Source organism: Saimiri boliviensis, chromosome 1 (assembly GCF_048565385.1).
Source record: "Saimiri boliviensis isolate mSaiBol1 chromosome 1, mSaiBol1.pri, whole genome shotgun sequence".
In the NCBI taxonomy this organism is placed as follows: Eukaryota; Metazoa; Chordata; class Mammalia; order Primates; family Cebidae; genus Saimiri; species Saimiri boliviensis.
Genome location: NC_133449.1, coordinates 144,904,329 through 144,929,177, shown reverse-complemented (window position 1 = coordinate 144,929,177; position 24,849 = coordinate 144,904,329). Strand labels below are relative to the sequence as shown.

Below are 24,849 nucleotides of genomic sequence, written 5' to 3'. Positions count from 1 at the left end.
ATTCAATAAATAGACTTTTGTATCTGGCTTCTTTCACTAGGAATTATACTTTTAAGATTTATCCTTGTTCTTCTATTAGCAAGTTTTTTTGTTTGTTTTTGCTTAGCTCTATTTCATGATATAGCTACATCATATTTGTTTATCAATCCACAAGTCAATAAGTATTTAAGTTGTTCCTGGTTTTTGGCCATTATGAATAAAACTGCTATGAACATTCACGTACAAGTCTTTGTAAGAACATATGTTCATTTCTTTTGGATAAAAAACTAGAAGTAGAATTACTGGGTCATTTGAAAAGCATATGCCGGGCACGGTGGCTCACGCCTGTAATCCCAGCACTTTGGGAGGCCGAGGCGGGTGAATCACAAGATCAAGAGATCGAGACCATCCTGGTCAACATGGTGAAACCCCATCTCTACTAAAAATACAAAAAATTAGCTGGGTATGGTGGAACATGCCTGTAATCCCAGCTACTCAGAAGGCTGAGGCAGGAGAATTGCCTGAACCCAGGAGGCAGAGGTTGCGGTGAGCCGAGATCGCGCCATTGCACTCCAGCTTGGGTAACAAGAGCAAAACTCCATCTCAAAAAAATAAAAAAAATAAAAAATAAAAATAAAAATGAAAAGCATGTTTAATTTTACATATGAATGTAAAATTATAAAAATGAATAAACTGTTTTGCAAAGTAACTTCATTCCTACCATGATGTATAAATGTTCCAGTTGCTTTGCATCACTGCCAAACTTGCTATTCATCAGACTTTTAATTTTAGCCATTCTAGTGGTGTGCAGTAACTCACTGTGATTTGCATTTGCATCTTCCTAATAACTAATGAGGCTGAAGATCTTTTCACGTGTTTATTTGCTACCTGTATATCTGCATCTGCTTTGGTGATGGATCTCTTCAAATCTTTTGCCCAGTTTTTAACTGGGTTATTTGTCTTTTTGTTACTTAGTTGCAAAAGTTCCTTATATATTCTGAATACAAGTCCTTTTTGCATATAAACATTCATATAACTGTTTCATATGCCATTAATACAATCACACCAATTTTCTTTTGGTTACTATTTGACGAGTATATATTCTTTCATTATTTTACCTTCAACCTTCTAAGAGTAAGTTCTAATTATATCTCTTATAAGCAGCAAATAGTATTTAAAATAACATTTGACTATCACAATCATTGTGATTACTGATATATTCAGATTTACTCCTATCGCTATAATTTGTGATAATTTACCATGCTAATTATTTTGCTCCTTTTTCTCAATTCTTTTTGCCTTTAGTTTTACAAAGTTTTCCATATCCTTTTTCTCCTCTACTGTTAAATTTTTCTAATAAACTTTAAGATTATTTCATGTTTCTATCCCTTATCCCAAGAGTGTATCATACCTCACTTAACACATTGCCACATTTAAACACTCGTGTTTGTCATTTCTAGAAAATTTTCAGCTCTTATTTTTACAGATATTTCTTCTCTTTTATCTTCCTCTCTTCTCTAGAACTCCTATTAGATATATACCAGAGCCTTTCTGAAGGGTTCTCTTTTAATTTTTGTCTATGAAATTCTTCAGTACATCAGTTAATTACATTCAGCTACTAAACAGTGGCTTTAAAAGAAACAGGAGTCAGTCCAGGACTAGCACAGCAGCTCCTTATGTCAGCAAGGACCCAGGCTCCTTCTTCCTCAAACGCTACATTTGACATCTGCTTGCCAACTCACAGTCATCACATGACTGCTCCACCTAGGACACTGAGGGACTGTGCTCCACAAAGGAAGAGTAAGGCAAAGGGTCAAGTCATCTCTTTCCAAACTTTAAAGGTCAAGCTCTTTAAAAATCTATCCCATTTTAAAGAGCTTTTCCAAAAGTCCTTTCAGGATACTTATGCCTATATCTCAGTAGCTACAAGAGGGCAGGGTTTAACTTTTGATCCTAGGCACACTGCTACCCTGAACAAAATTTTATTAGCAAACAGAATAGACAAAATTACTCTTCATCAATTCTCTGTCTAATCTAAAGTTTAAACCATGTAAGTTTTAAATTTTAGTAACTGTATTTCTATTTCCAATATTCTATTTGGTTCCTTCATAGGCAGATATTCTTATTTCGGAATTTGTTTTCCATTTTTGTTCTTCCATTCTCGCCTAGAAAATTCTAAACACATTTATTTTCAAGTTTTTTCAGGATGTTCATTTATTTCCATTTCAATCTGAAGTGAGTTTATCTTCTGATGGTTGAGTTTGTAGAAATCTTCCCTAGTATTAAATTTCTCTGTGGTTTTTTTTTTCTTTTTTCTTTTTTTTGTATGTGTATGAGAGGCAGTTTACTTTTCAGGTTCACTGAACAGGAGGTTCATTATCTCTCTCACCCTATCTGCTGCTTCCTCTCCACCAATTCCCAATCTTGTCCTCATTCACTCTTTCCCTCTCAAGTAATTCTATTTACTTTCTTCACTTTGTCCTTCAGCCCCCAAGACCTCATACTGGCAGTGGTAGGTTCCAGCCCCATGGATGAAACTGGAGTTACAAACATTCATTCATTAAACTAGTAGGGACTTCATTCATTTCCCGGACATAGGCCATATAACTGGATTTTCCCACCTCTCTAGGACCACAGCTAGAAATAAGCCTTGGTCCCCTCATGTGTGCGCCTAATCCAGCTGGTCCACCCGAGACCCCTTGAGCACCAACCCTAGTCCCCCGCGCGACTCCTTATCTGCTCCGACAAGATAAAAGAAACAATCATGAACCAGGAAAAACTCGCCAAACTGCAGGCACAAGTGCGCATTGGTGGGAAAGGAACTGCTCGCAGAAAGAAGAAGGTGGTTCATAGAACAGCCACAGCAGATGATAAAAAACTTCAGTTCTCCTTAAAGAAGTTAGGGGTAAACAATATCTCTGGTATTGAAGAGGTGAATATGTTTACAAACCAAGGAACAGTGATCCACTTTAACAACTCTAAAGTTCAGGCATCTCTGGCAGCGAACACTTTCACCATTACAGGCCATGCTGAGACAAAGCAGCTGACAGAAATGCTACCCAGCATCCTAAACCACCTTGGGGCAGACAGTCTGACTAGTTTCAGGAGACTGGCTGAGGCTCTGCCCAAACAATCTGTGGATGGAAAAGCACCACTTGCTACTGGAGAGGAGGAGGATGATGAAGTTCCAGATCTTGTGGAGAATTTTGATGAGGCTTCCAAGAATGAGGCAAACTGAATTGAGTCAACTTCTGAACATAAAACTTGAAGAAGTTACTGGGAGCTGCTATTTTATATTATGGCTGCTTTTTAAGAAATTTTTGTTTATGAATCTGATAAAATCTAGATCTCTAATATTTTTAAGCCCAAGCCCCTTTAACACTGCAGCTCTTTTCAGTTTTTTGCTTATACACAATTCATTCTTTGCAGCTAATTAAGCCGAAGAAGCCTGGGAATCAAGTTTGAAACCAAGGTTAATAAAGTTCTTTGCCTAGTTTTAAAAAAAAAAAGAGAGAGAGAAATAAGCCTTGGTTCCAGTCAGTGTTTAATGGCAATTTTTGGTTTAGCTTTCTTTCAGAAACAAAAAATACTCATCAGCCTGGCTTTAGGCCATAAACCTAACCCAGGTCCCTCACTATGAGCAGAAAACTATTAGACCTAAATACTTATAAGAGCCAAACTCCTGGGCTGCCACAACCTTTCAGAGCCCAGGAGGCCCATAGACTCAGACCTTCTGATCATTTTATACTTCTTTTCTGTATTTCTAAGCCCGGCTAGGTCTTTTCATATATTTATTTTTTATTTTTCCTTTGTTTAAGAGAAAGGGTCTCACTCTGTCACATAAGGCTAGGACACAGCAGCACGATCACAGCTCACTGCAGCTCGAACTCCTGGGCTCAAGCCATCCTCCCACCTCAGCCTCCCAAGCAGCCGAGACTTCGTTTTATTCCCATTAAGCTTTACTCATTTATACAGTTTGCACCACCAAAACTGGCTATTTTTTCCTTTTTTTGAAACAGAGTCTTGCTCTGTCTCCCAGGCTGGAGTGCAATGGTGCGATTTTGGCTCACTGCAACCAGGTTCAAGCTTGCCTCCTGAGATTAAGTGATTCTCCTGCCTCAGCCTCCCAAGTAGCTGGGATTATGGACACCCACCACCAGGCCCAGCTAGTTTCTTTTTTTAATTTTTAGTATGAACAAGATTTTACCATGTTGGCCAGGCTGGTTTTAAACTCCTGACCTCAAGTGATATGCCCCCCAGGTCTCCCAAAGTGCTAGGACTATAGGCATGAGCCACCTTGCCAAGCCAAAACAGGGTCTTGCTAATGTTGCTCAGACTGTTCTCAAACTCCTGGCCTCAAGTGATCCTCCCACCTCAGCCTCCTGAGTAGCTGGGAATACAGGCACAAGCCACCATACCTAGCTTATTTAGTTATTTATTTATTTTATTTTATTGTTTTTAGAGACGGATTCTCGCTATGTTGCCCAGGCTGGGGTGCAGTGGCTATTCACAGGTGTGATCCCACTACTGATCAGAATGGGAGTTTTGACCTGCTCCATTTCCAACCTGGGCCGGTTCACCCTTAGTCAACCTGGTGGTCCCCTGATCCCAGGAGGTTACCATACTGATGCCAAACTTAGTATGGACACTCAATCGGCACAGCACACTACAGCCCAGAAATCCTGGGCTCAAGCAATCCTCCCACCTCAGCCTCCTGAGTAGTTGGGACTACAGGCACGTGCCACCATGCCCAGCTATTTATCTTTTTAATATATATATTCTATCTATATTGTTGTGTATTTGGATCAGACTAGATGTCTGATCCAAAGTATGAATTCATGAGGTAATTTTGTCTGGAAGTCCTCTTAAATTCAGATTGGTTTATGACATACAAGATTCAAAACAGAATAAAATCATGTATAGCTTCCTATAAATATTAATATATTTGTTTATGGTCATTTTGTCATTCTGTCTAATAAGTGAACTCCTTTTCTGGGATGGAGAATCCTCTAGGACAGATTGAAGAAATGGCATGGCTCCCTGGCTGCTGGATCATATCTTATGACTACCTCAGACTCTGAATTTTAATTTAATTGGGAAAAAGAAAATCCCACAAAGAATCTATTTGGTGATGGATGCTGGCAGCTATTTCTGATTTCCAAAGGCAGCTTCTAATGGTAGCATCCACTGTCTACTCTAGCTGTCGTCAGCCACAGAATGTAGTGCCCAGAAGTTGAGGTTGCAATGTCTTGAACAGATGTTCTGCAGCAGGATTTGGAGCATAACTGCCTCTGAACCTCTCAGAGAGTCTCTGATATAATCTTTTTTTTTTTTTGGGACGGAGTTTTGCTCTTGTTACCCAGGCTGGAGTGTAATGGCGCGATCTCGGCTCACCGCAACCTCTGCCTCCTGGGTTCAAGCAATTCTCCTGCCTCAGCCTCCTGAGTAGCTGGGATTACAGGCAAGCGCCACCATGCCCAGCTAATGTTTTGTATTTTTAGTAGAGACGGGGTTTCACCATGTTGACCAGGATGGTCTCGATCTCTCGACCTCGTGATCCACCCGCCTCAGCCTCCCAAAGTGCTGGGATTACAGGCTTCAGCCACCGCGCCCGGCCGATATAATCTTTAATAATGCCCATACTGGCTTATTTGAAAAGATAAGAATAAAAGCTATGAAAAGCCTATGTGATATTTTCCTAAGATGAGAAATGAAAAACAATTCACCTTTGTGAGTCTTACCTTTCCCCCTACCAGAGGCAAAATGTGCATCTTTCCAGTTTGACAATCCTTCACTGAGGAAACGATAAGGCAGGTACCACAGAGGACAACTAGGCGTTCAGCCCACTTATGCAGCTGGGTCTTTCCCTTGCGTACATTATAGATGCCAGACAGCAGGATTCGATCCAGATGATCCATCTGGCATGGTTTTTCTGAAAAGAAAACAATACTTCAGAATACACCGCTAAAGTAGTATAAGAATACAGAAAGGAAAAAAGGAAGTACTATGTGTCAACATTCAACAACCTTACTTATAGGTATAAGTAACCAAGCAATATAGTTATGACAAAATTAGATCTAATCCTCAAAGATTATCCATCACTTAATTATATACAGTGGCAGTACCTGTAAATTTTGGTCTACAAAGCAAAATTTTAGTTTGGATGCCATTGTTAAATTAACCCATCTTCCAACAGCTGTAACTCCTATGTACCTAGAGAAAGGCAGTATGGTAGAGTGGTTAAGATCATGAACTCTGGAGTCAGATATACTTGAATTTGAATGCTGGTTCTGTCACTTTGTTTCCATGAACTATTTATTCCCATTAAGGCCTTTACTCATTTATACAGTTTGAATCTTAACACAACCTACCTTCTGGAGATTCTTATAAAATTAAAATAATTAATAAAAAATACTAAGCATAGTTTTCGGTACAAAAGGAACATGAAATAAATGACAACCACTACTATTATTAGTCTATTTCAGAAGGAAGAAATCAGCAATTATAGGAGTACTCTAATTTTCTACCTAATCCTCCATCTCTCTGCCACTAACATGGAAAAGCTCATGTGTGGTACTTCAATCAACTATTCCAATTATGGTGATGTAAATTCTTTTTTTTTTTTTGAGACAGAGTTTCGCTCTTGTTACCCAGGCTGGAGTGCAATGGCGCGATCTCGGTTCACTGCAACCTCCGCCTTCTGGGTTCAGGCAATTCTCCTGCCTCAGCCTCCTGAGTAGCTGGGATTACAGGCACGCGCCACCACGCCCAGCTAATGTTTTGTATTTTTAGTAGAGGCGGGGTTTCACCATGTTGACTAGGATGGTCTCGATCTCTTGACCTCATGATCCACCTGCCTCGGCCTCCCAAAGTGCTGGGATTACAGGCTTGAGCCACTGCGCCCGGCCAGTGATGGAAATTCTACTTCCCATCAGAGGTCTTCAGATGACTGAGATACAGTGAACAAATCACATTAAAACAGGAAAGACATGAAGTTCTTGGTAAAAGCACCATTAAAATCAGTGTGCACCTGTAGTCCAGGTACTCAGGAGGCTGAGGCTGGAAGACTGTTTGAGCCCAGGAGTTCAAGGCCAGCCTGGGCATCATAGAAAGACCCTGTTTCTTTAAGCAAAACAAACAAACAAACAAACAAAAAGACAACTATACACAGAAATGAGCAGAAGCAGCAGTATGAGGTGGTGCAAACAGTAACCCAGAAGGTAGAAAGACTGTGTTGTACTTCTGATATTATCACATAATTGATTATACAAGCTTAGGTAAACTTTGCCTATTTAACCATGTGTTTCCCAAATATAATATAAGGAAATAAGCTAGATTACTTCAAAGCCTTAAAACCGTATTATTCAATAAAATTGTGTATGTTAATACACTATATGGGATAATCATTTCTCCTTCTACTCTAGGGCAATCCTTTCATCTACCCAGTCATTCCTTGTCATTGGCAGGTGAGTGATTCCAGGACCCCCGAGGATACCAAAATCCATAGATGCTGAAATCTCTTACACAAAACAAAATGGTATTTGCACATAACCTACACACATCTTCCTGTATACTTTAATCATCTCTAGATTACTTATAATGCCTAAAACAATGTAAATGCTATGTAAATAGTTGTTATGCTATATTTTTTATTTTTTTCACTTTTTAACTATTTTTGATCCATTGTGGATAGGGACAGCTGACTATATTCTAAATTCCACCTTTCTCAGAGAGTCTGATTCTCCCAAATCTATATTCCTAAACTCTAGTTCCACATTTCCAACAAATCCAGGTATCTCCAACCGCATGTTTAACATCACTTAAAATTCAACATGCCTGCTCCTGCCCAGTGCCTGTAATTCCAGCACTTCGGGAGGCCAAGGTGGGCAGATCACGAGGTCAGGAGTTCAAGACCAGCCTGACCAACGTGGTAAAACCCTGTCTCTACTAAAAATACAAAATTAGGCTGGGTGTGGTGGCTCATGCCTGTAATCCCAGCACTTTGGGAGGCCGAGGTGGGCAGAGCAGCTGAGGTCCAGAGTTTGAGACCAGCCTGGCCAACATGGTAAAACCCCATCTCTACTAAAAACACAAAATTTAGGCAGGCGTGGTGGCGGGCACCTGTAGTCCCAGCTACTCAGGAGGCTGAAGCAGGTGACTTGCCTGAACCCGGGAGGAGGTTGCAGTGAGCCGAGATCATGCCACTGCACTCCAGCCTGGGCAACAGAGTGAGACTCCATCTCAAAAACAAAAAACAAAAAACAAAAATTAGTTGGGCATAGTGGGTGGCACACGCCTATAATCCCAATTACTCAGAAGGCTTGAGACATGAGAACAGCTTGAACCTGGGAGGTAGAGGTTGCAGTGAGCCAAGATAGCACCACTGCACTACAGCCTAGGAGACAGAGCTAGCCTCCATCTCCCATCCCTGCACAACAGCAGCTCCTTCTCACAATCCAAGCTCATCTCCTGAAGTCACCCACGCTTAAAACCTCAGAAGCAGCTTCAACTCTTGGGTTCCCTTTCTCAACTTCCCTTTTCAATCAGCCATCAAGTCTTAGTGATTACTCTTTCAAAAAAGTCTCTCATATGAACAATTCCTTTCTAATCCCTAGATCAGATCCTTACTAATTCACATCTAAATCACTATCCACACTGGCAACAGATTTGTCTTCCTTGGGCTCACTTGTATCCCATCACTTTCTGCTATCATCTGCCAAATGATGGCTAAACTCCTGATGGAGCACCCATGGCCCAAAACAATCTGGACTCAAACTAACTGTGATTCACAAACATGCAATGTAATTTCTAATCTCCCACCATTGCCTTCTTTTTCATTCCTGCTTGTGGAAACACTCAGTTTTTAAAGAACCAACTCAAACACAGCTTTTTCACAAAGACTTCTCCAATTTCTAGACATCTCTGATTTTCCAGAGAAGAACAGTGACAGAAAACTTCACTATCAGCTAGCAAAATACATCACATATGTATATTAATAAAAATCTGAGGCCGGGCGCGGTGGCTCAAGCCTGTAATCCCAGCACTTTGGGAGGCCGAGGCGGGTGGATCACGAGGTCAAGAAATCGAGACCATCCTGGTCAACATGGTGAAACCCCGTCTCTACTAAAAATACAAAATATTAGCTGGGCATGGTGGCACGTGCCTGTAATCCCAGCTACTCAGGAGGCTGAGGCAGGAGAATTGCCTGAACCCAGGAGGCGGAGGTTGTGGTGAGCCGAGATTGTGCCATTGCACTCCAGCCTGGGTAACAAGAGCGAAACTCCGTCTCAAAAAAAAAAAAAAAACTAAAACAAAAAAACAACAACAAAAAAAATCTGGCCAGGTGCAGTGGCTCACACCTGTAATCCCAGCACTTTGAGAGGCCCAGGTGGTTGGATTACTTGAGGCAAGGAGTTTGAGACCAGTCTAGCCCACACAGCAAAACCTCATCTCTACTAAAAACAAAAATTAGCCTGGCGTGGGCACCTGTAATCCTAGCTACTTGGGAAGCTGAGGCAGGAGAATCTCTTCAAGTCAGGAGGCAGAAGTTGCAGTGAGCCAAGATCACCCACTGCACTCAGCCTGGGTGAAAGAGCAAGATTCTGTCTCAAAAATAATAAAATAATTTTTAAAATTGACTGGCTGGGTGTGGTAGCTCACGCCTATAATCCCAGCACTTTGGGAGGTTGAGGCAGGTGGATCACCTGAGGTCAAGAGTTCGAGACCAGCCTAACCAACATGATGAAACCCCATTTCTACTAAAAATAGAAAAATTAGCTGGGCACTATGGGAGACGACTGTAATCCCAGCTACTTGGGAGGCTGAGGCAGGAGAATCTCTTGAACCCAGGAGGCGGAGATCGCAGTGAGCCAAGATCATGCCATTGCACTCCAGCCTGGGTGACACAGCAAGACTCTATCTCAAAAAAAAAAAAAAAAATACATATATATATATATATATATATATATAAATATTGACTAAACAGTGACTAAAGGCCAGGCACAGTGATTCAAGCCTGTAATCCCAGTACTTTGGGAGGCTGAGGCTGGCAGATCACAAAGTCAAGAGATTGAGACCATCCTGGCCAACATAGTGAAACCCTGTCTCTACTAAAAATACAAAAATTAGCTGGGCGTGGTGGCATGCACCTGTAGTCCCAGCTACTTGGGAGGCTGAGACAGGAGAGTCGCTTGAACCCAGGAGTCAGAGGTTGCAGTGGGCTGAATCATGCCACTATACTCCAGCCTGGAGACAGAGTGAGATGCTGTCTCAAAAATAAAAAAGTAGTGACTAAATACAACTTTAAAACGTATGCACAATAAAAAGTAATAAATAGGGCCGGGCGCGGTGGCTCAAGCCTGTAATCCCAGCACTTTGGGAGGCCGAGGCGGGTGGATCACGAGGTCGAGAGATCGAGACCATCCTGGTCAACATGGTGAAACCCTGTCTCTACTAAAAATACAAAAAATTGCTGGGCGCGGTGGCTCAAGCCTGTAATCCCAGCACTTTGGGAGGCCGAGGCGGGTGGATCACAAGGTCAACAGATCGAGACCATCCTGGTCAACATGGTGAAACCCCGTCTCTACTAAAAATACAAAAAATTAGCTGGGCATGGTGGCACATGCCTGTAATTCCAGCTACTCAGGAAGCTGAGGCAGGAGAATTGCCTGAACCCAGGAGGCGGAGGTTGCAGTGAGCCGAGATCGCGCCATTGCACTCCAGCCTGGGTAACAAGAGCGAAACTCCGTCTCAAAAAAAAGAAAATAAAAATACAAAAAATTAGCTGGGCATGGTGGCACGTGCCTGTAATTCCAGCTACTCAGGAGGCTGAGGCAGGAGAATTGCCTGAACCCAGGAGGCGGAGGTTGCGGTGAGCCGAGATCGCGCCATTGCACTCCAGCCTGGGTAACAAGAGCGAAACTCCGTCTCAAAAAAAAAAAAAAAAAAGTAATAAATAAAATTAAAAGTTACAGGCTGGAAAAAAATTGAGTCACAAATATAGTACCCAAAGGATATATGTTCTGAATATATGTAGAAGTCCTTGAAATCAATATGAAAAATGAGGAACAGAAAGATGTACAAAAATATCAGTAACTCAAAGAAGAAATAAAAAGATCCAATAACAATATGAAATAATTCTCAACCACCTTAGTAGTAAGGGGAAAAAAATTTTTTTTTTATTGCATTTTAGGTTTTGGGGTACATGTGAAGAACATGCAAGACTGTTGCATAGGTACACACACGGCAGTGTGATTTGGAAAAAAAAAATTTAAACAAAGAGACCATCATTTTATCCATCAGATTAGTAAAAATTTTAAAGCCTGGCAGGGAGTGGTGGCTCACACCTGTAATCCCAGCACTTTGGGAAGCCAAGGCAGGCAGATCACTTGAGGTCAGGAATTCGAGACCAGCCTGGCTAACATGTGAAACCAGTCTCTACTAAAAATACAAAAATTAGCTGGGTGTGGTGGCAGGTACCTGTGACCCCAATCACTTGGGAGGCTGAGTCAGGAGAACTACTTGAGTCTGAGAGGTGGAGGTTGCAGTGAGCCAGATGGCACCACTGCACTCCACCCTGGGTGAGAGAGCAAGACTTTGTCTCAAAAATATATTAATTAATTAATTTAATTAATTAAAAAGAAAAAGAAACTCACGTTCTGCCATCTTCCACACTTGACTTCTAATATTGCTCTGATTATTGCCATCCTAGCCCACCATAGAGGAAAAGAGCATAAAAGCACTGAGAAGCACACACCAGGGGTTTTAGGAACCAGGCAGAAGTAGCACACATCAAGTCTACTCCATACCATGGAAGAAAATTTTGTCACATGGACACACCTAACTGCAAGAGAGGCTGGGAAATGGGCTATAGCTGGGCAGTTATATGCCCCACTACAATTTGGTTATTATGAAAGAACAGATTTTGATTAACAATAGTATTGCCATACATTTCCTAATAATATGGCTGTGTTTAACCTGTTTTTTGAACTTTAAATGAATGGAAACATACGATGTTAATTCTTTGTCTCGTTTCTGATGTTTATATTTATGTTCTTTTGACAAAACTGTTTTATCAATGTGTCCAGAGAATGCAGTACACAGAGAAATGTTCAGGCAGGGAGTTGTGTGCTACCTGAGCTATACAGTCCCAGAGCTACAACTTCCCTCACAAATCACACCCTCTAAATGACACTTACTCCGATGCAAGTAAGGGGTTTGTTCTTTCTCTCTCTCTCTTTTTTTTTTAGGTGGACAGGAAGTAGGAGCATTAAGAGGGGGCATTGGTGAGCATTAAGAGGGGGCAGCACAGTGGAAGCCCTCCCAGGGCCACGACTAGGGATGCAATTGACCCCACAGCCATCTGGGATGAGCTGCTTCTCAGCCACCATGTCTTCAAATTCATCTGCATTGAACTTGTTAAAGCCCCACTTCTTAGAGATGTGGATCTTCTGGCAGCCAGGGAACTTCAACTTGGCCCTGCATAGGGCATCAATCACATGTTCCTTGCTCTGCAGCTTGGTGGGGATAAACATAACTTGCCCAATGTGAACTCCGGCCACACTGTCCTAGGGCTTTCCAAAGGCACCTTGCACACCTGTTTGGAGCCCAGATTAAGAATAGTGCAAAGTCAGGACATGAACATACATCTGAAAGGCCTGTCTCCAAGGTCCCTTAGAGCAATCCATAAAATAAACAGGCTGGGCCGGGCGCGGTGGCTCAAGCCTGTAATCCCAGCACTTTGGGAGGCCGAGGCGGGTGGATCACGAGGTCAAGAGATCGAGACCATCCTGGTCAACATGGTGAAACCCTGTCTCTACTAAAAATACAAAAAATTAGCTGGGCATGGTGGCGTGTGCCTGTAATCCCAGCTACTCAGGAGGCTGAGGCAGGAGAATTGCCTGAACCCAGGAGGCAGAGGTTGCGGTGAGCCGAGATTGCGCCATTGCACTCCAGCCTGGGTAACAAGAGTGAAACTCCGCCTCAAAAAAAAAAAAGAAACAGGCTGAGTATACTACCAAAGAAGCTGCTGTTTGTAGCCACTGCACACTGGGCCCCCATGAGGAAAGGAACTCAGTCAGCTCAACTGGCTGCAGAGGATTTATATGCTCTCTTAATTCCACGATTGCTCATGCTACCTACTCAACTTGACTTTAGTGAAATGTTCTTTCCACAGCTTATGAATTTGAACTCAGAGAGTCATTCCACTCACTTCCCACTCCCCACTCCCTCTATAGCAAGACTGATAACTGGCATTTGCGTAATGGTTGACTGGGACACTATCTAGCATCCTTTGATAACCAGGGAACACAACATTAACTGGTTTGCACTTAGGACCTTATGACCTGACCGTATTAACACTATATTCCAACTAAGTTGACTCAACAAAAATTCTACACATAAAAGATTTAAAGATAATTACTAAGCTATTTACTTCAAAGAGAATTCAAGTCTTTCCTTCAGTTAAAAGTAGTTGTGTCTGGTTTCAGAAACTGGGTAGTTGGTGGAAAAAGGTGAGAGGGAAGCATATTTTCTAAGATAGTTTTGATAGAGGCAGGAGGCAGAGAAATTCTAGGCAGACAGGGGCTGGTCCCCAGCAAAACCCCACCTTCAAGCCGAAAAGACTGAAACCTGTGACCCAAAGTGAGAATTTCCATCCCTGTGTGTCTGCTCTCCACTGAATGGTTCTTTCTGAGTAATATCTTTTCACCAATTGAGTTATTATCTTTTCAAAAACTACCTATGGCACACCCTGCCTCCCATCCTGTGCCAATAAAGACCCCAGACTCAGCCAGTAGAGAAGAGAAGCAGCTGGACATTAGGCAGAGGTGACCAGACTTCAGACGACGGAGGCAGAGAAGAGACTTGACTTCAAGGGAAAGTGACCTGCCCTTCCCATCCCTTTTCCAGCTCCCCTCTTCACTAAGAGCTGCTTTCATCACTCAATAAAATTCCCCACATTCACCATCCTTCAATTTGTCCACATGACCTCATTCCTCTTGGGCACCAGACAAGAATTCAGGATGCACCAAGTGCCAGTATTCAAAAGGCTGCCACATTGGCCTTTTGCCCTCATTGGTGGACGGAGCTGTCCTACACAACAAGGCAAAGGGCCCACCAAGCTGGTAACACACTGCTGTCTGCAGATGACAGAGCTAAGAAAGCATTATAACACATCCTCTGGGGTCTTGGGATCACCAATAGTCCCACTTGGATGCTGCCACAGGCCTGAATGGAGTTTATTCCTGCTGGTGCTAAAGCAGGCAGCCAGTTCCTGCACTCACTCTCCTATGCACTATGGCCCACAAAGGATGGAGCATGACAGACCCCAGTGAACATGGTTTGTTCCCACCAGCGCAAAAGCAGCCAGCCAGTTCCCACATTCATTTGCCCATGCATTCCCTCCCACAAGGGGTTGAGCAGGGCAGGCTGAGTAAATAGGGCACCCCTGTCACAAGTGTCATAAAGGGGTCAAGAAAATATCCTGCATCAGTTTTAATACAGATCCAGTTGCTCATCGTGGCTCACGTCTATAATTCCAGCACTTTAGGAGGCCAAAGTAGGAATCACTTGAGCCCCGGAGTTTGTGGGCAGCCTGGGCAACATGGCGAGACCTCAGCTCTATAAAAATTAGCCAGGTGCAGTGGTGTGCACATGTAGTCCCAGCTACTTGGGAGGCTGAGAGGGGAGAATCATTTGAGCCTGGGACGTTTAGGCTGCAGTGAGCCATGATGGTGCCACTGCACTACAGCCTGGGCAATTGAGTGAGGCCCTGTCTCAAAGAAAATTTAAAAATTAAAGAAAAAATAGATCCACAAATTATTTGACACTCCTCCTTTCAAAAACTGGAGCTAATTCTTCCCTCTGTAGTAGAAGTTATGTTTAGTGACTCATTTCTTAATAAATAAAAAGTGGTAAAAGTAAAGGTGACTTATGAAGCTTGGTCATAAAAGACACTGAGGCCTCTGTGCATGTGCGTGCATCACTGGGGAAACTAGCCACTATGTTGTGAGGTGTCTCATCACTGGAGAAACTAGCCACTATGCTGTGAAGTGTCTCATCATTGGGGAAACTAGCCATTATGCTGTGAAGTGTCTCATCACTGGGGAAACTAGCCACTATGTTGTGTGTGCCTTTCTTCACTGGGGAAACTAGCCACTATGTTGTAAAGACACTTAGGAAGCCCTAAGGAAAGATCCATAGAAGAGGGAACTGAAGCCTCCCACCAGCAGGGGTGAGGAAGTGAGGCCATGTGAGTGAACTGTGTTGAAAGTGAATCTTGCAGCTCCACTCAAGCCTTAAGATGAGTACAATTTCATGAAACCCAAGCCAGAACCATCCATTCAGCTAAACTGCTCCTAGACTTCTGGCCCATAAAAACTATATTAAAATTATTTATTACCATTTTAAGTCCTAAGTTTTGAGGCAATTTGTTACAGGGCCAACAGATAACTAATTCATTTGTCTATCTATCTGTCCATCTATCTATCTATCTTTTATTTTTGGTGCCAGATCCATTATTGCCTATTTTCAAAGATTATTAACTTTAAAAGTTTCATTCCAAACTTAATTTTCTCACTCAAACTATACCAGTTTCTCTGTGTCAATAGAGCTTAATTCTTGGAAAGATCCCTCAAAATTTAAGTAGTACTACAAACTGGTATTCTTTTAGACTGTACTAGAAATATCCTCTTAAGGGTATAGTATATTAAGATGCTGGGTATGCTCTAATTTATCAGGTGGTGGTAGGAAAATAGGGGTATCAGAGCGAACCACTGTGCAGTATAAGTGAATGCAAAAGAATGGTTCAACTTTCATTTTAGAATAAAAATATACACAGTAGCCCCTCCCTGTCCCTGCCATCTGTGGTCTTGCTTTCCAAGGTTTCAGTTATCTCCAATCAATTATGGTCTGAAAATAGGTAAGTACAGTACAAGATATTTTGAGAGAGAGAACATTTACTTACTTATGATTGTTAATCTCTTACTTTGCCTAATTTATCAATAGGTACGTGTGTACAGGAAAACACATATTATATATAGAGTTCAGTACTATCTGTGGTTTTAGGCATCCACTAGGGATCTTGGAACACAACCCCTGTGGGTAAGGGGAGACTACCATAAGGAAGAACTAGGGTTCAACCACAATCAGATTAGAAGCATGTTACTGTTTCAAGTTTTGTTTTGTTTTGTTTTGTTTTGTTTTTTTGAGACGGAGTTTCGCCCTTGTTACCCAGGCTGGAGTGCAATGGCGCAATCTCGGCTCACCGCAACCTCCGCCTCCTGGGGTCAGGCAATTCTCCTGCCTCAGCCTCCTGAGTAGCTGGGATTACAGGCACGCACCACCATGCCCAGCTAATTTTTTGTATTTTTGGTAGAGACGGGGTTTCACCATGTTGACCAGGATGGTCTCGATCTCTCGACCTCGTGATCCACCCGCCTCGGCCTCCCAAAGTGCTGGGATTACAGGCTTGAGCCACCGCACCTGGCAAGTTTTGTTTTTTTTTAACTAAGTATTATAGTGATAGATGGGTTGTGTTCCTCAAATTCATCCTAAAATATTTTTCTCAGAAGAGTCAAAAATCCTAGATTTAAAGCCCACTAAATTCACCAATATACAAATTTGACAGGTATATTCATCAAGGTCAAGTCGTATATAATGATGACTACTTACTCTCAACATTTTTGAGCTATCCAGAAGTTCAGACTTTACCAGGAGCTTGAAAAAATAATTTACTAAAGCTTGATCCAGTCAAGATTCTGGCAAAGGTATAAAATAACGCTAGTAAGGTTAGCAAAACACAAGCGCAAAAAGCAAACATAAAAAGGGAAGATATTTTAGGCTCATATTTTTAAATGTTCCCTTATCCCTGACCTCCTGGTTTTTGTTGCTTGGTTGGTTTTAACTACATTAGTTAATTGGCTTAAAACTCGTTTTTGATAAAATACTTTGAAAAAGCTGATGGCAGACAGAGACACAAATGATCAACTTAAAAGTAGTTAACATAAAAAGCCACTGATAAATTCTTACCCCCATAAAATCGAATCATACAGCCGAGGTCAGGATTTGTAGCCTCCTCCTGTAGGCGCACAGGATCATCAAATCCCAGCCTGGATAAGTAATCATAAACGATCTGAAGAGGTCTTTCAGTAGGTTCCAGTCTCCTGATTACACAATTCAAAAATATATATATATTTGGTAAGTCATAAAAATGCTTCATTTAATTTTCTAATACTTTTATTTGTATTTGTATAAATTTCAGAGGTACAAGGCTATTCTGTTAAATGAATATACTGCTGAGTAGTGAAGTCTAGGCCTTTAGTGTAATCATCACCTGAATAATGTATATTGTATTAAGTAATTTCTCATCCTTCACCCTCATTCCACCCTCCACTCTTTTGCTTTTCCAATGTCTATTACCCCACACTCTATTATTTAGCCTCCACTTATAAGAGAGAACATGTAGCATTTGACTTTCTGAGTTATTTCACTGAAGATAATGACCTCCAGGTCCATACATGTTGCTGCAAATACATGACTTCATTCGTTTTCATGGCTGAGTAGTAACTTAATATACAAAATCTGCTGTTGATTTTCATTCCTAGGTCAAGATTTTCTTTAATATTCTATGATACAACTAATCTAAACAAGTGATATTTTGAATTAGCCAGGCATGGAGCCAGGCGCTTGTAATCCCAGCTACTCAGAAGGCTGAGGCAGGAGAACTGCTTGAACCCAGGAGGCAGAGGCTGCAATGAGCTTAGATCATGCCACTGCACTCCAGCCTGGGCGACAGAGTGAGACCCCATCTCAAAACAAAACAAAACAAAAAAAGTGGTTTTTAAATGTTTTGGTGTCAAGACCCCTTTACACTTTGATCCCAAAGAGCTTCTGTTTACAGCAGTTGTATCTACTGAAATTTACCAAATTAGAAATTAAAATTGAGAATTTCCATTTATTTATTCACCTTAAAATAACTTCCTAAAAATCATTCTACTACATGGTCCTAATTGAACGCTAAGGTAAAATCAGAACATCCTGAAATCACTTGTGGCCTCTGGTGACACTGTATTTTAAATTACAGACTTAAAATACTGAAAAATATTTAAAAAGCAAAAACTGAGGCCGGGCACAGTGGCTCACACCTGCAATCCCAGCACTTTGGGAGGCCAAGGAGGGCAGATCACGAGGTCAGGCTCTTTTATAATGCTTTTACCAGAAACCAAACAGTTATGAATACAATGGCTAAACATATGGGCTCCAACAGTCAACTGCCTGGGTTCAAGTCTTAGTCCTGCTACTTACCAACTACATGCCCCAGTACAAGTTATTTACTCTCACTGTTTTAAATCCTCATCAGTATCAAAGGAATAACAATAGTACCTAACTCTGAAGACTTTTAAATTTATTTATTTACTTACAACAAGCCACTATATAGTATAAAAGTGCACAGTAGGCCAGACGCGGTGGCTCACGCCTGTAATCCCAGCACTATGGGAGGCCCAGGCGGATAGAGATTGACACCATCCGGGTCAACATGGTGAAACCCCGTCTCTACTAAAAATACAAAAAATTAGCTGGGCATGGTGGCGCATGCCTGTAATCCCAGCTACTCAGCAGGCTGAGGCAGGAGAATTGCCTGAACTCAGGAGGCGGAGGTTGCGGTGAGCCGAGATCACGCCATTGCACTCCAGCCTGGGTAACAAGAGCAAAACTCTGTCTCAAAAAAAAAAAAAAAAAAAAAAGCATACCAAAATATTTCACATGCAGTAAGTCTTCAATAAGATGTTGACAATTATTATTCTAAAATATTTTAAGATGGGAATCAATTTTAGTTAGAATAAAAATAGAATATTTCTCCCATCTCAAACAACAACCAAAAGCAAGCATAGGAAAGCCTGTACGTGTTCAAAATGTCTGAGAGAACATTTAAAGAACTCTGTTTAGAAAACTTAAGAATTATATTAATAACTATAAGAAACATGATGTATTTCCCATCATGGCAAAAAGATATGAACAAGGTCTGCATTGTGTAGCTGAAGAACTAGAAAATGCTATTGGCAACAAGATTGAAGTAAAAAATATCATGGAACACTGCAAAGCTGAAGATAAACAACTGCAACAAAATAGGAATAGAAATCATACTGATGTACAAAAAAGACAAAAATAAAATAACCACCTGGCCTCTCCTGACTGCTCAGTTCAGTATTATAGCTTCCAGAAACTATCAAACTCAGAACAAACTGCTACATGGAGGAATGATCAAAGAACAAAAAGCCTATAATGACCAATAAGGACTGAATTATTCTTGTCTGTGAAAAAGAAAAAGGAAAAAAAAATAAAGACTGAATTAAAGAGAAATGGGAAATAAACTTTTCAGATTGTGGAGATATCAATTACAATTAATCTCTAGCCAAAGAAAATCAAACTTTACAAAATTCATTGTCTATGATAACATTAGGCATTTTCCCAGCACAGTGGTGGGATTCTTCTGAGAAAGACACATTTTAAGGGGGACTTTTAATAAACTGCATCCTGGAGAGAGGTCAACTAACCACATAATATGAATAAATTGTAGGATTAACTTGAAGACAAGGAGAGTAAGGATATAGAGAGATCTTCAAATGTTGAGACGGATTGAACTTATTCTGTATTGCTCCAAAGAATGGGACTCGGAACAATGAGAAGGTACATAGGCAGATTTAAGCTAAATATGAGGAAGAATTTTAACGATTGGAGTTGCTCAACCATGAAACAAATAGCTTCTCAAAATTGCTCAGAGAGACCTGGAGAGCCATCTGTCACAGATAATTTAGAAGAAAGACCTGTAATAATCAAACTGGGCCAGGTGATCTTTGGGGTATTTCAGAAATCAAGGTTCTATTAGGTATCTAAGACATCTTCCTAAGATAACACAAATTCTACCTGACCTCTACTGTTTAATGTATTTAAACACCATAATTCCATATAATGATCACATATTCAGGACCTACAAATAATTATACTTTCAGGCTAAATCTCATGTGCTCAATTTTTCTATTTCTCTCTAGAAAACTGAGAAACGGGCCAGGCGCGGTGGCTCAAGCCTGTAATCCTAGCACTTTGGGAGGCCAAGGCGGGTGGATCACAAGGTCGAGAGATCGAGACCATCCCGGTCAACATGGTGAAACCCCGTCTCTACTAAAAATACAAAAAATTAGCTGGGCATGTTGGCGCGTGCCTGTAATCCCAGCTACTCGGGAGGCTGAGGCAGGAGAATTGCCTGAACCCAGGAGGCGGAGGTTGCAGTGAGCCGAGATCGCGCCATTGCACTCTAGCCTGGGTAACAAGAGCGAAACTCCGTCTCAAAAAAAAAAAAAAAAAGAAAACTGAGAAACGGAAGCATCCTAATTCTGACATTATTTTACATGATCAAATTTCCTGGCCTAAAAAGGCTCTGTAGACTTTGGAAACCTTTCTCATACATATCTTTTCCTTATTTTTTTTTTTTTTTTTTTTGAGACAGAGTCTTGCTCTGTCATCAGGCTGGAGTGCAGTGGCGTGATCTCGGCTCACTGCAACCTTCACTTCCTGGGTTCAAGTGATTCTCCTGCCTCAGCCTCCTAAGTAGCTGGGATTACAGGCATGCACCACCACACCTGGCTAATTTTTGTATTTTTAGTAGAGACAGGGTTTCACCACATTGGCCAGGCTGGTCTCGAACTCCTCACCTCAATTGATCCACTCACTTTGGCCTCCCAAAGTGCTGGGATTACAGTTGTGAGCCACCATGCCCAGCCTCCTCATACATTTCTACTCTAAGAAAGTATTTTCTTTCTTCTAAGTAAACAAGTAATATTTCAAGAAGTACAAAAACAAGTAAAATGAAGAACTAATTCCATTTACTCATCAAAGTAATCAGCTGAAGAGAGTAGACAGTATTGGGGAGAAAAACGTAACATGCTTACAGCTCAGTTTTGTGTTTCAAAGCTCCAAAAGTTTAATAGTCTGGTAATTACCTGTTTGTGTAATCTCTCACAAATCAAAAGGAAATTATAAACTGCAAAACAGGTGCGAGAGAAGTAATGCTGGCAACAAAGTTCCACTGAGCATCTGAACTACTTCTACTACTGTTTTAAGGAAACAATAGTTTTGCAGTAACAGTTTTTGTTTGCTTGGAATGCTTCTAAGAACTACTATAATCCACGTAAATTTGAATATATGTGTATGTGGTAATTTCCTTCCAAACCAGCCAACAGATACAGCAATGCTATTAACAGCAGATTATACCTCTTAGCCAAGAGTAGTATCCTTCTATATTAGTCATTCTAAGCAGTCCCCATAGTTAAGATATATGTAAGAGAAGAGTAAATTTCATTCCAAGTATCATTTCACAAAAGTTTTAGTTAATAGTGGGGGGCCAACCCATACATTACTAAAATCAAACGCATCTAATCAAAGACCCTAACAAAGTACAGTACTATGCTCTGCATCAATTTCAGATTAAAACTCAATCCTTGACTGCCTATAAAGGTAAAATTTGCAAATGGTAAAATCAATACTACAGATAATAATACAAATAGAAACAATAAGAATACTTCAACAAATGTTTATTTAATATCTGACACTATGCTAAAAGTGTTAAATTATTACATAACTACGTTTATTCCACAAATAAGAAAAACGAGATTCAGAGTCACACAATTAGTTTACAACAACATCAGGGTAGGAACCTGTGTTGGTTTCATAAAATCTAGGTTCTTCTTTTCAGGCAAACCAAATTATTTTACATATAGTTAAAATAATTTACGCAGAAGAGAGTTCAAGCCACTTTGCGTGTTAACTTATTCACACCAAGAAACCTAAAAAAGTTATGTTTTAAAGTAACCATTATTTCATTGTCTAATATATCATGATTTAAAAGGTACACTACTTTTTTTTTTTTTTTTTTTTTTTAAAGACGGAGTTTTGCTCTTGTTACCCAGGCTGGAGTGCAATGGCACGATCTCGGCTCACCGCAACCTCCGCCTCCCGGGTTCAGGCAATTCTCCTGCCTCAGCCTCCTGAGTAGCTGGAATTACAGGCACGTGCCACCATGCCCAGCTAATTTTTTGTATTTTTAGTAGAGACAGGGTTTCACCATGTTGACCAGGATGGTCTCGATCTCTTGACCTCGTGATCCACCCGCCTCGGCCTCCCAAAGTGCTGGGATTACAGGCGTGAGCCACCGCACCCGGCCTGGTACACTACTTTTTAAACACCACAGCTGAATAGAGAATACAGCCAGTCTTTGTCCTTGGTTCCTGGGAGGAGACTCTAATCCTTACCATTTGCTGAATAATAGGAGTGTCTTTGTTACTCATGAGCCCCTCAGATCAACCCCTAGTTTATGCTAAGAGATGAGAAGACTCAGGACAGGGGCTGGTCACCAGAAAAGACCAACCACCATATGATTAGAGGCTTGGGGCTCTGAGCCAGCCTGACCTGGTTGGGGAAGCACACAGGACTAGAGATTGAGTTGAATCATGAGGTCAAAGATTCAACCAGTCATGCCTTCATAATGAAACCCCAATAAAAACACTGTGCTGAAGCTCCGTGGAGCATCCTAGTTGATGAACTGTTCAATACCGTAGGAAGGTGACAGGCCTTGATTCCGCTGAGAGAGGGCACAAAGTTCCGTATTTGAGACTCTTCTAGACCTCACCCTATGTGCCTCTTCAGTTGGCTGGTTCTGATTTGCATCAAGCTGAAACTATAATTTTAAGTACAGCACCTTCCTCAGTTCTGTAAGTTATTCTACTAAACCTGAGAGGGTTGTGGCAACTCTCAAATTTGTAGACAGTTGGTCAGAAGTGCACCTGGAGTCTGAAGGGCAGTCTTGTTGGGGACCTTGCCCTTTATCTTGTGAAGTCTGTACTAACCCTGGCAGTCGGTGTCAGAACTGTGTAACAGTAAGCCAGCTGGTGTCAGAATAATCATTAAAAAAGAAAAATCTGGCTGGGCAAAGTGTAATCCCAGCACTTTGGGAGGCTGAGGCAGGTGGGTTACCTGAGGTCAGGAGTTTGAAAACAGCCTGGCCAACATGGTGAAACCTCGTCTCTAAAAAAAAAAAAAGAAAAATCTAGCCAGGTGCAGTAGTGTGCCCTGTAGTCCCAGCTACCTGTCTCTTCTAAAAATACAAAAATTAGCCAGGTGTGGTAGCAAGCACCTGTAATCCCAGCTACTGGGGAGTGTGAGGCATGAAAATCACTTAAACCTGGGAGGCAGAGGTTGCAGTGAAGACAGATCATGCCACTGCACTCCAGCGTGGGCAACAGAGTGAGACTCCATCTCAAAAAAAAAAAAAAAAAAAAGAAGGCTGGATGCGGTGGCTCTACCTGTAATTCCAGCACTTTGGGAGGCCAAGGTGGGTGGACGACAAGGTCAAGAATTCAAGACCAGCCTAGTCAATATGGTGAAACCCTGTCTCTACTAAAAATACAAAAAATTAGCTGGGCATGGTGGCACATGCCTATAGTCCTAGCTGCTTGGGAGGCTGAGGCAGGAGAACTGCTTGAACCCGGGAGGTGGAGGGTGCAGTGAGCTGAGATCACTGCACTCCATCCAGCCTGGTGATAGAGTGAGACTTCATCTCAAAAAATAAATAAATAAACAAAAAACCTCATCTCAAAAAAAAAAAAAAAAAATTTCTGCCAATTAAACTATAACCTACCACCAACTCTAATATATACATGCTGATTTCAGAAGTTTTAAAATGTATAGAAAATGTATTTATTTATATTCCAATTTTCTAACATATAATGTAATCTTTTAAAATTTTTAAATAGTACAAAAATATGTAGAAAAAAACCTCTTTTTCCCCTATTCAGTGGTAATCAGTTCAGTATGTAAACTAAAACAGGATTTTTCATTCCACCTTTATAATTTCAAAATATGGTAAACAAAATGTTAGTGACTTAAAAGAGGTCACTCAGCAAATGGGAATCAGAACTCAGCATCCCAAATCCCAAGGGTGCTATTTTCTGTACTGTATAGTATAGCATATACACAATTGGTTCTCTGCTAATTTTAAAAGATAGCTACTATTTGGAAATCTTAGTTTTTCTTCTCATCTGGTAATAAAAAAGTAAAAAATTAAAAAAACCTTGGTTACTCTGCTGACTAAAAAAAAAGCATATGACCACGAGCCAAAGGGCAATCCATTTTAACACAAATGATCTTGTTAACAACTTTTCAGACAGTACGCAATGATTACACCAACCTTCACTGATGAGTCATTTTTATCACTCAAAACAGTTCACTAGAAAAGACAAGCCAAATATTATAACTGTAAGAACCAGCAGATTGAGAGACAAGATCGATCTATCAATCTGTTTTTATTATTACCAGGCAGCTGCAGGAATGTGCTTTCAACCTGAACCCTCTGAGCCTGTTTTCACATTTATTAAACAAAGGGAAATGGTCTCAGTGATTTCTAATGGGAAAGTTTCTGACTTTTGGGGCAGGACAATCCTTGGCTGTACAGGGTTGTGCCACACACATTTTTTTTTTCTAAGACAGGGTCTCTCTGTTGCCCAGACTGGAATGCAATGGTACAATCCCAGTTCACTGCAACCTCAGCCTCCCAGGCTCAACTGGTTCTCCTACCTCAGCCTCCCAAGCAGCATGTGCAACGGAAATGGTGCACACCACAGGTGCACACCACCATGCGTGGCTAACTTTTGTATTAATATTTTTGGTAGTGAAGGGGTTTCACCATGTTGCCCAGGCTGATCTTGAACTCCTGAGCCCAAGCAATCCTCCCACCTCAGCCTCTCAAAGTGTTCGGATTACAGGGTTGAGCCATGGCCCTTGGCACACACATTTCAATAAGCCTCTATGGCCCTTGCCACC

General features: G+C 41.2%; 1 protein-coding gene, 1 non-coding gene and 1 pseudogene across 6 annotated transcripts in view; 1 reads left to right on the top strand and 2 right to left on the bottom strand.

The window, feature by feature from the left end:
• Positions 1 to 24,849, bottom strand: part of PHLPP2 (PH domain and leucine rich repeat protein phosphatase 2) — a 77,310-nt gene that overhangs the window by 38,634 nt on the left and 13,827 nt on the right. For all 5 annotated transcript variants that reach the window (XM_039479099.2, XM_074405875.1, XM_074405878.1 and 2 more), the window contains exons 3-4: positions 17,008 to 17,141; positions 5,721 to 5,911 (exon numbers count right to left, since the gene is read on the bottom strand). In XM_039479099.2, coding sequence (XP_039335033.1) covers positions 5,721 to 5,911; positions 17,008 to 17,141 — 325 coding nt within the window. The remainder of the gene's footprint in view (positions 1 to 5,720; positions 5,912 to 17,007; positions 17,142 to 24,849) is intronic.
• LOC101029317 (transcription factor BTF3 pseudogene) lies at positions 2,718 to 3,265 on the top strand (annotated as a pseudogene).
• On the bottom strand, positions 12,935 to 13,073 carry LOC120362220 (small nucleolar RNA SNORA70). Its single transcript, XR_005578180.1, has one exon. It is a non-coding gene; the product is annotated as a small nucleolar RNA SNORA70 (small nucleolar RNA).